The sequence below is a fragment of the Vidua chalybeata genome, chromosome 3, assembly GCF_026979565.1.
Source record: "Vidua chalybeata isolate OUT-0048 chromosome 3, bVidCha1 merged haplotype, whole genome shotgun sequence".
NCBI classification, from domain to species: domain Eukaryota; kingdom Metazoa; phylum Chordata; class Aves; order Passeriformes; family Viduidae; genus Vidua; species Vidua chalybeata.
This window is the reverse complement of record NC_071532.1, coordinates 15268721-15281898: the sequence shown is the minus strand read 5'-3', so window position 1 is coordinate 15281898 and position 13178 is coordinate 15268721. Positions and strand designations below refer to the sequence as shown.

Genomic DNA, 13178 nt, shown 5'->3' with positions numbered 1-13178 from the left:
TACCATAAAGAAGTGAAACATTTCAATTCTAACAGGCTGGAATTTCAGCCTGTTCAATTATTGTATTCTATTGCCATGGCAGTCCTTGAGAAGGATAATGCACAGGCATGCACACACATGGGAAATTATGTAGCAGCTTATTCCAGCTGGTGTTCAGACATTTATTTCAGGTGAAATGATCCTGCATAGACTTTTACATTTTTCTTCTTTTTCCTTGTGTTTTTTTCTAAAACATATTCAAAAATATGTTTGCCTTCTAAGTTAAATTATTACATTCAAAGACATTTTTACACGTTCTGTCATTTGAAAGCATTTGGGATACCTCCATCTTTTTCTGAAATCTGGTTTCAGACAAGGAAACATGCCAAATACTGCTTAGGGTGGCCAACAAAATTTTGAACCAAGCTTCTTGACCTAATTCTGAAATTTCTCTTTCTAGCATCCAAAAGCAATCCCTGCTCGAACGCATATCAAGTCTCTGAACAATATAGTCACAATTCAGCAAATGCCATCATAAAATTTCTTGCTTTCCCAAGTTACTTCCCAACCAGAGTTGACATCAGAACATCAAATAAGAATGTAAGAGCCTACATCAGGCTTGCAAAATAAGCAGTCTGTGGGCTGGGTCAGCTTTCCAATAGGGTTCTTCCCAGTCAAATTCGGAGTTAGGATCTAAGAATATTATTATTTCTGCTAAATATTGTCAACAGCTGCCTCTCAGAGCAGCTTGCAAGTAAAACTCAGATGGTCATGTCTTGTAGCCTCTATAGCCTTCAGACAAGATGGAAGTATTTCCCCCTGAATTCCCCAGGGTACACTCACCTGACTCAGACTGGATGGCTGGACATCAACCAGTCTTGGAGACAGCAAGCCAGCTACAAGACACCGAGTGTAGCTGTCACGAATGGCTTCACTTATTAAAGGACCAGATTTCTTCAAAAACTTCAGGGTCTGAAACATCAATCAAAACACACAGGTTAAGACAGCATTCAATCAGTAAGGCTCTGCCTTAAAGACAACAGCTAAACTAATGGCTTCAATTTTAAAAGTACCCTGTAGAAGAAAATACCAACCCTTGCAATGCTAAAGAAGTATTTTCCAGCCTGTCTGTCAATACACAGGCCCAGGTATTTTCTCTGACACAAATTACATTCAATAGAAGTTAAATCTAACACACAACTTTAAATAACACATCTGAGCTTGTTTGTTTTGAAGCTGATTCATGTTACCATATTTAGTGAGCTTGAACTTAATTTGAAAGGGTTTGTCAAAAGCTGCGCAGTGACTCAGAAATTATAATTTGGCCAAAGTTAAGAGAAAAAACTGCATTTCTTCTTAAACAGTTAAATCACTTTTCCCTTTCTCCATGCTGTTCTCCTTTCTCAAGTTCATCACAGCTGCTCAAAACCCTAACTCCACTCTATACAAAGAAGTAAACACTTTCCCCTTCTTCCACCACACTTGTCCTTCCTACTACAGCAATGCTGCAATTCCTTTCTAGCCATTCAACCCCTGCTCATGCCTCCCTAAAACAGTGCCATTTGCACAAAACTGGCAGGGGATGACTGCAGCTATGCATGTGTATGGGCAATGTTGAGCATCAAGTGGTCTCTGACACTCAAAGCACTGCAAGAGAAAAGCTAGTAAAGGTTCATCTCTTGACACTCTCAATACAATCAAAAAGTCACCTCTTTCTGGAAGCTGGTGCAAGTCATGTGAACAACTCCCGAGTTGAGCAAGCACGTCACATCTGCAGAAACAAGGAACATTTGACAGGCCTTGTTACCTCATCTCCAATTTATGCTTTTTAAATAGTGCTGTCTGCAAAGACAAACCTCCAGCACCCCTTTCCTTCATCACATCACTTACACACTTCCCATAAAAACTGCTTACTCTCTGTCTGCAGAAACTTGAGTGCTATCCAGGTGCCTCAGCTCAAAGGCATTTCATTTTGTGACCATCACCCCTTCCCAGGCTATGTTACAGAAGCCCCAAAACCCAAAACTCAGCAGTCTGTCAGATATGTTTCACAAGACTAAGTACCTTGTCAGGACAAGGTACAATCAGGTTGGAGGTTTGCGGGCCTTTTTTTGGTTTGGTTTTTGTGTGACAAACAATGAACAAGAAAGAGAACCACCAAAGTGGCATTTGACCTCCAGTGAAGCTTGTCACTATTCAAATGAAAAGCAGTGAAATACCTACCAAAATTATAGGTGCTTGGATTAAAAAACTGTTCAGGTGGTGGATAAGAAGGAGGAACCCCCCGACTCAGACTACGCTCGTGTACCAGAATATCCAAAATGAGGTTTGGAGAAGTCATGCTTATTACAGGATCCAGTGACCACAGTGCAAAATAGGGGCAATCATGAAGGAATTCTTCTGGCCTTAAAGAGAACAAGTGCATAAGCTCAACAGCAATTCTTAAATTAACCTTCTGTAGGGCTATTGAAACCACTTAATTAAAACCCACCTCAATGAGTCTGGCATTTGAGCATGATACCAGCGATTGATGTCAAACACACCCAAGTAAGTAGATGGTTTTCCCTGACCATAGGTATTCACTTGCCAACTGAAGATCGATACACTGGTGTCAGGAGAGATTACTGTCAAAGACAAGACATTGTTTCTTGATGTAGAAAATATTGGGTATTTGCTGTTATTTCACTCATGAAACACAACACTTTACTAGGAATGATAAAAAAAAAATATGAAATAGCAACCATCTCTACAATAGGCTTCAGTCATACTGCCTCTTTTTCTTATTCAAATTATATTTGTTTTAAACAAAATCAAATACACAACTATTAATTAAGTTTTGCATGGTGGATGAATAATTTGGTGGAAAAATACACTAGAACTCATAGATTGATATTTTTAGAAAGCATACTTGTATTTATCTTACACAGTTGTATCCTCAGCTAGCATGATTGATTTCAGTGTGTGACTAAACAGGAAGTTTAAAGAGTCAAAGTAAAAGAATTAAATTATCAGACTAAATAAATAATATAATACTTAAAAGTACAAACAGGACATAGCAATAAAGATTTTAACATAAAACATTCCCAGTCTTCTATTTCAGTTCCCTCTGTAATTGGAATGTTTTGTGTTCTCTGGGGAGAATGCATTCTCTAGGTGTAAAACAAAGTATGTGAATGACATTTACTCTAATAGAGCAAGAAACAAGAGAAGACAGTATGTTTGGGAAAATGCTTCTCTGTTCTCTCTTCAATTCATCACTAGGGATCCTCACACACTTTGCTAGGCCTCATTGTGAACTTCTGTGCCATTTCAATTTTGTCAGCTTCTGAAACTGCCTTAGCGTGTAACAATTACCTTCAGAACTGAGAAGACAACTTCAATGCTAGCCTCAACACACATCCAGCAGAAGCTCATGTGTGCCAAGAACTTAACTTGAACAGATTCTGAATAAAATCTAATTAGAAACCATCAGAAAACTAACAGGTATTTCTCCATGCCTCATACTTGATAATAACAAGACAGAAAAGGTTTTTCTTCTTGTTATTTTGGGGATTTGGAGTTTTTTAATGTGGTGGAGTGGCTCGTATTCATCCAGCTGTCATGTAGGACACCTTGGTACTTTTTACCAGGCACATTTCCAGCCACTTTTCCCCAAGCCTGTAGCACTGCAAGAGATGTTTGAACCTCCTACAACTGGCCTTGGTCCATCGATCCAGCCTGTGCAGATCCCTCTGCACAGCCTTCCTACCCTCCAGCAGATCAACATTCTTGTCCAAGATGGTATTGTCCCAAACTTACTGAGGGTGCACTCAATCCCCTCATTCAGATCATTGATGAAGATATTTCATAGGACTGGGCCCTAGGGGGGAACTCTGAGCCCTGGGGAACTAGATTCACTGAATGCACACTGGATGCAGCCAGAGGTTTGAGCAGGATAAAAAAATCAGGTAACACTCCTAAACAATAGATTAAGCAATAGAATGATCTTACTGTTCAATGCAGACAATTGGCAGAACAAACTGACTGTCCAGCCTTATACAGATGACCCCATTTGCTGCTCTAGCATCCCATCAAACATAAAATAAAACCTACTTTTTCCCTTAAAGAATGATGTTCAAAGGGGTAAGAAGTCTCACATAACTTAAGCACACAGGTTTTTTTAATAAGCCCAACAAGGTCAGCTAGATGAATATTTAAGACTTTAAGACTGTGGGTATAGAACAGCACTCATTGCTTAGATTTCCAAACCATGTAGTTCAGAATAACCAAGCAGGGACAGCAGAACAAACCTTCATTAACGCCATCCTCTCTGTCAGCATGGTTGCGAAATTTTTCTATGGTCTGACAGCTGAGGAATTTAGTATTGCTGGTCTGTCCTCTCAAGGGAAAGATTCCACCAGAGAGATCTAAACTGAAGAGTTTGACACAGTATGTAAAACCCTGGGGGAAAAAATGAAAAAGAGAGGAAAGGTATTTTTGAAATAACAACATACATTATACCTAAATATGAATTAATGCAAATATCTGATGAATATACTTATTTCACTGTATGTTTCCCATCAATAGGAATTACATCTGACCTGCACGAGAATTAAGTGTCAAGTCCTAATGGGCAAGTTTGGCTCTACAGGCTTTTGCACCTTTTCAAAATTTAGCATTTCCCTAGCATTAGTCTAGATCTAAACATGTATTGCAGAATTCCTTGCATCATCAAAGTGCCTTTACAAACCTGAACATATACTTAGAAAGAGACATCTAAAACAATGAAACACATCTTCACACAAAGCCTTTGCTCCATGTTTTGATTACAGAACCTAACATTACAGGAGCTGAAGGTCTGTCAGGAGACATTATTGATACACACACATCAGTGGAGGGAACACTCATCTCTCTACTAACAATGAGAACTTCCTAGAGATTTTAAGCCTTCTTTCAAACCACATGAGCTCTTATCAGGGAAATATCCCTCAATTCCTTATGGAGAGGACATGGGATGAATATGGACAATGTGTTTAAGATCCCAAATTACTACAGAGCAAGCAAACTGCTTTGAGACACACAGACATAAATATACAGGAAGGATGGCCCTGAACCTCTGCCACCACCATTTTCTAAGGAAGCATTAAGTGAAATACTGTCTTTTCAGTACAACTTTCATTTAACCTGTCTACCACACAACATGTGAATGTGTGTGTATTGTGGACAAATAGCAGCTCTACAATAAAAGAGCCCAACAAAACACCAATCTAAAAAAAAACCAGCAAAACTACTTCCAAACAAAAATTGAGTTTCCAAAACTTTCAGAGATTTAAAATGAACTGGCATGAAACAACACATTCTCATTCTATACATTTAATTCATCTAATCTGAGAAGAGACAAGCTTTCTCTTAATGGTTCCAGGAAATGCTATAAATAAATATCAAAGCTGTCTAAAATAAATGAATAGATTCAAAAGTTTTTCCTTACTGAAAAGAAAAATGGTAACATTTGTCCTGAAACATGCACATTCTATTCTGTGTTATTCAGCAATTTTGGAAATAACAGATACACATGCACTGTAGTTAAGAAAAATCAAAACCATCTCTTTGAAAAACTAACATGAAGCCTAAGCAAAGAATCTCATCTTATAAAATGACTAAAGATAAAATCAATTTTAATAAAAGATGAGGATCTGAACAAGATGTCCACCATACCAAAGGACAGTTCCATAAGATATAGTACTATAATTCCACAAACTCATCAGGCATTCATTTTAATGACTAGAAATTTCAGCTTTCATTCATATACAAAGAGCCAACTTAACTGATACTCAGGGAAACTTTATCTTTTCATCTCTCACATACAGGCCTGTCTTACCTCATACATGACTTGTCCTGATGCCAGACATTTCCTGTCACCAAAGGCTAACTGCAAGAGATGTAAATTTACAGCATTCCCTTCACTGAAAAAGGTATAAATGAGGAGATTTGATTACAAAGCTGCTTTACAATCCTCATTATCATTTCATTAGATCTAGGCTGAAACTAACTTGAGATCATGCTCTTGCTGAAAAGAAAAACACTGCTTCCCAAAACATGGTAATTAGTCACACTTAGCCAGTAAAACATAAAGGAGGAAATTTCAACACAAACAGCTTCAGGGGCAAATGCTAACTATACCATTGGAAAGCTTTAATATGCAGTATGGACCTAAAATTGTTGAAAATAGCTTTTCACAGTAAAACATACTCCATGAAAACTGCTTTTAAGTCAAGCTCAAGAAGACTGCCATTCTATGAACAGCTGGGCTGACTAAGTAGCTTGCTGATGCTGAGAGAGAGGTATGTTTGTCTCCTTCCCATCTATGTTCCAGTCCCTCTCTTGCATGCAGTGCACCCTTCTACACTCTAACTTATTTCTTATGCCAGCTGGAAATCACTGATTTGTTTGCTAAACACTGCTCCTTTTCTGCCAGAGAAGCTGAACTGGCACACAAGGACTCCAAAGAATTCTGAAGCTCTCATGAAGCAACCAGCAGTACCATCACCATCCTCTTTTAGGTACAACTCTATGTGAACAAATATTAAAAAAAAAAAAAAAAAAAAGCTAAATCAGTTGCTTATTGCAATTTTTATTCACCTTTGCTGTGTAGACTGAACAGCCCATAAGTAGCAACAATTTTGAAGATCACTCTCAGGCTCTTGAAAAGTAAGAGCACAGACAGGAATCCTTCTTCCTCCAAGCTGAGTGTAGTGCCTACAGGTTTGAAAAAAAAGTAGAAAAGACAAATAATTGAGTCAAGCAAGTGACTACCTTTTATGCAGCAATAAAGGTGAGAAGATTTCTGTCCATCAAAGCAAAAACCTCTATTTATGTCCTCCTCTGCCTGAGAAGAAGGAACAGAAATGATTAGTTCATCTGCTAAGGAAAATACTAGTTCTACTGTTGAAGCCTACTTCAATATTGAACTTAAAATGCAGTAAATCTGAACATATTTTAAACAATACCAAACACAAGGAGCTTCTCATTTCTTTATTTGGACATTGAAACAAACTATTTCTTTCAGACTTCTGAACCTTAGTTGTACCTTCACAATCTTTTCCTGACACCTGATTATGCCTCCACTATCTATTTATGCATCAGTAATTATGGTAACTGCAGATTTGCTAAAGTAAACACCTATGTGAATTTCACCATGTATTTAAAGTGACACTGCTCTTCAGCAGATTTTAAATAATTTCTTAATTTTACATTTTATTTGTAAATTTATATGCTTATTATTCTCATCTTCAAGGCTTCCAAGGAAAAATTGGTTCATGTAAATCAATGCCTTGGAATGGGTCAGTCCCTTACTTGCATCAAGGCTGAAATGTAGGAAAGACTATACTTTCAGACATAGATCAGCTATTGAATTATCATGTCTCACTAGTTTCATCCCAGTCCCTTAAAAAAATATAATCAGCACAATCACATTATTCATATACTGAAGCCTTTCAGTGTATGCCCTCATTGCAGTAACTGGTTCTGAAAAATAATTTCTAAAATCTGTCTCATGGAAAACCACACATTACCTTGTTCACTGAATACGACTGGACAGAACAAACTGACTTAAAAAAACAGATCTCTCACATCCCTACTGTCTGACATGACCCAGTACTTTCCACAAGACCTCTATGCACAAGCCCGGTAAGAAATCAATTGCAGTCCACTGCAGAGAAGGTGCTGCACTTAAACCATGTATGAGTTAATAGTCACTTCAGAAGAGGATTTCTGAACACTCCAAGGTTATACCAAACATCCCACACACAGAAAAGAGGCTCTTGAAATTAATGTATTTCCTGAAGCAGAAAAACTGAGACCCCTGTGCCTCCAAGCAGGGCCAAGTGGAAGTGACTACTTACGCCCTCTTCAAAGTTTTCATGCTCCCCAGTGACAAGTAGCCATCAGAAAAACCCACAACGAGCTGGTTGCTTCTGCTTATGTAGCACAGGGTTGATACTGCTGTTCCTGAAGGACTTCGTAATTGGAAACAGAGATGCCTCCCTTCCCTGGTCACAGCTTCTCTTCTTTGTGGAACTTCAGCAGGAATTCTAGTGACAACTTCTAGATCTACACACATAAAAACGGGCAAGAAATTAACGCATTTTGCCACTTCAGCTGCATTTTAAACTCATGTGATTATACAACATGTATAATCTAATTTTTGCAGCACCTTTTTGGCTATTCCTGTTTCTGCACACATTCAGAGAACAGAAGGACTCTCCATTGGAACAGGTATTCTCACTCCTACTTCAAAATTGGGTACAAATGTAACCATTGTAGACAAATTCCTTTATTGGGCCTCATGAGGAAGCTACTTCAAGGGACACGAACTCCTGAAGCCACTCTTACAACACCCAAAACAGTGTATGCAATCTGAAAACACAAAATGCAGGATTCATTCACCCAAATGCAGGGTTTTTGATAAGCCAGATTTATTTTAAAACACAAGCCTAAAGCCTGACCCAAGTCATTCAGGGAAACAGGAGAACACTCCCAAGGAATTTGGTACTTCTGACACAACTTCCCATCCCACAGTTGCACTGACTCAAATGGAAAAATTCCTACCTCCCATTGGCAAGAATCACAGGGACAAAGAGATGTGGGCAGCAAGAGGCCTTCTTAACATCAGGAGGAGTATTAAGCCACTCCCATTTTTGGACCAGTTCAGAACCATACCATGTCAAACTGCTGCCTGCAGTCAGCAATGTCAGGAGTCAGCACATGCTGGGCTCTGCATTGCCATACAAGCTGGGTTTTGAAAAGAAACACGTTTTCTTACTTCTAAATTCAAGTTTAAAAACTGCAGCTTACCCGATGCTTCTACTTCATTCTGACTGCAAGATAAATCATCCAAACAAAGGTCAACCAGAAGGACGTGGCCAACATCTGTGGCCACCGCTGCCACTCCAAAGAGCCATCGCAGACTCTGATGCAGGTGCCGCGTGCTCACGCTGGCTCCGCCGTCGTTGCTGATGGGTTCGATGGCAGTCACCTGCAGGGAACTGCAGGTTAAGATCAAAGCTCTTTGACAGGCTGTAGAGCAATCCTCAGGAGGAAAGCCAGCATTAGCACATCAGAAACAGGAAACAAAACACAGGATAAGACTTCCACGGGAATGAAACAATCCCAGAAAGGATTGGAGGGGGGTGCTAGCTTACTAAAATCTATGCTGGTCTTCACTTTGACTGATAATATCCAACAAAAATTTTAAATGCACACCAGCACTCTTACAGATGGTAAGGAAAACTGTAAAAGGCAGCCTAAACCAACAGCAAGAGACCAAACAAGAACTTGCTCAGCCTGAGGCAGGAGCTCTCTCTGCTCCCTGATAGGCCAAGCACTCCCCATGACCTCAGCACAAGGTGAACAGACCCTTCAGCACCCACACCACACCCAGCACAATACTGACTGCTCTAGCAGAGACACAAACACACCAGGGCTCCTGCACTAGAATAGGGGCTATCTTCCAGCCTTTTACAAATGCAGCACCATGAAAGCACACATCAGCTGTACATCAACAGCAAAGGTTTGTCTGAAATAAAGAACTGACCATCACAAGTTAGTCTTTTTATGTAGCTTATTTACTCCCAGAAGTGCAGGAAAATATCCAAACTTATGGGCCCCCTGAGGTTTTCTTCTGTGCTATATCAAGCACTTGCTTGTGACTGCACTGCCTGGCCACCTGCTATACCATCCACCTTTCACCTTGAACACAAGAAATCCAAGCTTACAGCTACCTCTAGTAAATTCAGGTAATTTTATTTTATTTCAGAATGTCTATTATTCAAATTAAATTTTTCATCTTTACTGCTGCTCAGAGGACTAACAAGAATACTTTGATTATTCAAATTCTCGTGCTTTGAGTCTTAGTGACTGTGATGAGGAAATGCAGAACACATCTTGCTACACAATTAGGCATGGTTCAAGGGTTGCTGCTTCTAACTTTTTTCTTTTAAGATATTTTTTTCATTGTACAACTGAATTCAAATGAATCTTTATTAGCTCTGCATAGAGTCTTCTAACAATGTTCCATGTAGAAGCTCCTGAAATATTTTTCCATTATAATATGCACTGCTTTTTCCTATTCTCCTAGTGTACTGCCAGCTAATTCTGAGGAAGAACAAAGAAAAGTTTTCTCACTGAATCTGAATGCTGCCCTTCTGACTCATACAAACCAGGAAAATTTGGGAAAATACCATGCGGCAGTCCTGAAATATGCAATCACTATAAACCCACATGGAAAATAATACTGGAAACATGGTGCTCCGTTAAGCCTTAAAACAAAAATTACAGAAATGCAGAAAAGGTTGTTGAGATAAAGGCTCTCTTGGCTGGGTAATCTGAACTGACAATATGTTAATACAATTCAGAAAACATACCACCTTCAAAGAGATGTTCCAAAGCTTCTCCTGAAAAAAGGTTATGCAGCACCAATCAACACAAAATCTTCATTTCCCCAAAAAGATACATACCCTTCCTGAAAGAGCAACTGCTTTAACCACTCTTGAGATCCCAAGGTCATACAGACAGAGAACACTTCCCTCTGTTTCCTCCAACCCAACCAGGAGTCCAGTCCTCTTCTGCCAAGAAAACTCCTTCACCACGCGAACGGTGGGAGGCTGCTCGTTCACTCCGCTGAAGCGATACGCAGAGAGCCGCTCTCCGGTCACTGAGTTCACCACCTCCAGCTGGGGGCCACACGCCAGCCACGCCAGGCCACTCCTGCCTGCAGGGCAAAAGAAACACCACTCAACAAATGCCCAGCAGAAGAACTGAAACAACAGCAATGGCACTGCCACTGGGCCTTTCCCTCAAATGCACCTAAGGGAAGAAGGCCAACCTGCCTGGACAATCCTCAACCAGCACTTCTTAAAATTAATAACCCCATTCTTTTGCATTTGTACTTGTCATTCCTGCACTCAAGAACCTTGACTGTTTGGGATAAAGATTACAATAGACTGAGCTCTAGTCTGCACATCATACTTGACCTGGCTTTGCTAAAAAACACCTAAATATGTACAGGAATACAAGTCTCAAAGCATACTTCAAATACAGCCCATCTAAAACAATTCATTTCCAGTTAAGAATTTTGCTTGACACATCACCACTCTGGGCAGGGATCTGGACAGGAAATTATCTTAAAATGGGCACTGCTTGCTTAATTCCAACTTTTACATGTGCTGATCACAGAAAGATTTTAACAAGTGTTGTTTCACTCAAGAGTTTAACACTTGCTCCTTTTCTGAAGAACTTCAAGCTCAAAGGAAGGATGAGCTCCATTACTGCCAAGTACTGTCAGGTAGGTAAGATTCTACCTGGTCTTAACAGAAACCCAGACATCCAGACAGGCTTCCAGCTCTACCTTCAGATCACCTAGAAAGTCAACTGCTTAATCTGCTTAGCTGTTGTCAGCAACTCTCACTGGGTCCTCATCTGCATCCTATTAAATACCTTGGAAATACACAGGCAGCACTTAACAGAGCCGTCCCTCTTTCCACTTTTTATTTAGATTAGAGAAGAAAAAGGAGCATATTGTGTCTCTGTAACTATTTCTGCACGAGATGCTATGATGGATGTAGAGCTTGAGCTGGTAAAAAGAATACATCCCAAAACAACACTGTTCTTTCCTTGAAAATTGCCTTCTATTTCATTCAAAACTGAGGAGGGCATGGCCAGCTATATTATTTAAATAGCACATGATTCTAGCAGGCTGTTCCACTTTCAATGCTTCTAATTGTTAAAATATCCTGTTAGCACTATCAGAACCTGATGCATTTCACTTCACAGAACCAACCTGATGCCATGAGCCTGTGCTTCAGGCAATAACAACTTCATACCAAATCCAAATTTAAAGGAAAATGCTCACCTCCAGAAAACTTCCCACACAGTGCAGAGTCTAGGGTGATCTCATCTTCCCCAAGTGCCTCAACAGTCACCTCTGGAAACTGCAGCAGACTGCTCGTTACCTGAGCCGTTAGGTCTCGCATTCTTCACTGGAAGTAAAGAAAACAAGGCAAAGAGACTCGTGTCAGCCATAAATATCTTTGAGACTGACCCAAGCTTCATCAGTATGCAGTGACAAATCTCCCATAAATCATTTGTAGCTCTTTTTTGCTCAGAAGAAATGGCACTTAGGACAGTTTTTCATCTCACATCAGAGCAAAAGGAGAATCATGAGCTTTTCTGATGCCTATGAGATCAACAAAAAGTGACACAGATGGACCGACAAGATAAATAACAGGGAAGAGAACAACACATCAAGTTTAAGTCTACTCATATATGTAGGTTATCAAGATTTGATCTCAGAAAAAATCATATTTTAAAAACTTTGTGCTTGCCAGGAAGCATAAACCTACAGCAGAAGATAAGAAGTAGAATTTCAGCACTCTATCCCCACTTTATCCCACTTAGCCGCCAACAGCTAAGATTCTGTATTAGATGCAGACCAAAGGTTTGATTTTCCTTTAAGTGAGAAAACCAACACAGATCAGAACTGGACATTAGGGCAAATTTACCCAGCTGTCTGCTGTGGCTCTTGCCTGACATGACTCTGGTTTCATTCAAGTGTTGCAGCCTGTCTAACCTGGCTAAAGAAGCAAAAGTTCTGAAAGTCTGTGCTGAGTCAGTGCTTGCCTCTACATTGCTTCCTTTACCTGGACAAACAGACATAGGTGCCAAGGGGCTCAGTACAGAACACAGCACTGAGGTATTTCTCTGCTTCCCCCCCTCCCCAGCTCAAGTTCTAGAATCTTGGCTTTATAACAGAATTCTAGAATGGCCTTCTGGAACCACTGGCAGTCATCTCATCGAACTACCCTGCTGCTCAAGCCACCACCTAGAGCAGGCTGCCCAAGGCTGGATGCAGGTGGATTTGGAACATTTAATTCTCCAACAGGTTTTTATAACCAGCAACATGGCAAGATCAACTGCAGAAACACCTGCAACCCCAGCAACAGGGCCTGGTGTTCAGTGACTCTCTCCTGTCAATTTAAGGATTCTGTTCTCTCCACCACACCAGCAAACCAGCATCACACCAGGAAAGACCTGTCACCACTGCTTCTCCAAAACTATATGTGACACCTTAATTCCCAGAGCAGCCAGTCAGGCAATCCTTGGCTGTCAGGCAGCACGGCCTCCGGCACAAACGCCGCAGCCCGGCTAAGCAGCCGCCATGTTGC

At 40.2% G+C, this 13178-nt stretch overlaps 1 protein-coding gene across 1 annotated transcript in view; it reads right to left on the bottom strand.

Moving 5' to 3' along the window:
• The window catches only part of LOC128785339 (protein ELYS-like), a 20545-nt gene extending 7367 nt beyond the window's left edge, over positions 1-13178 (bottom strand). The window contains exons 1-12 of the mRNA XM_053937759.1: positions 13081-13178; positions 11867-11993; positions 10473-10726; positions 8812-8992; positions 7860-8067; positions 6598-6714; positions 5837-5921; positions 4269-4419; positions 2471-2603; positions 2203-2384; positions 1689-1750; positions 823-951 (exon numbers count right to left, since the gene is read on the bottom strand). Coding sequence (XP_053793734.1) covers positions 823-951; positions 1689-1750; positions 2203-2384; positions 2471-2603; positions 4269-4419; positions 5837-5921; positions 6598-6714; positions 7860-8067; positions 8812-8992; positions 10473-10726; positions 11867-11987 — 1623 coding nt within the window. The 5' untranslated portion in view covers positions 11988-11993; positions 13081-13178. The remainder of the gene's footprint in view (positions 1-822; positions 952-1688; positions 1751-2202; positions 2385-2470; positions 2604-4268; positions 4420-5836; positions 5922-6597; positions 6715-7859; positions 8068-8811; positions 8993-10472; positions 10727-11866; positions 11994-13080) is intronic.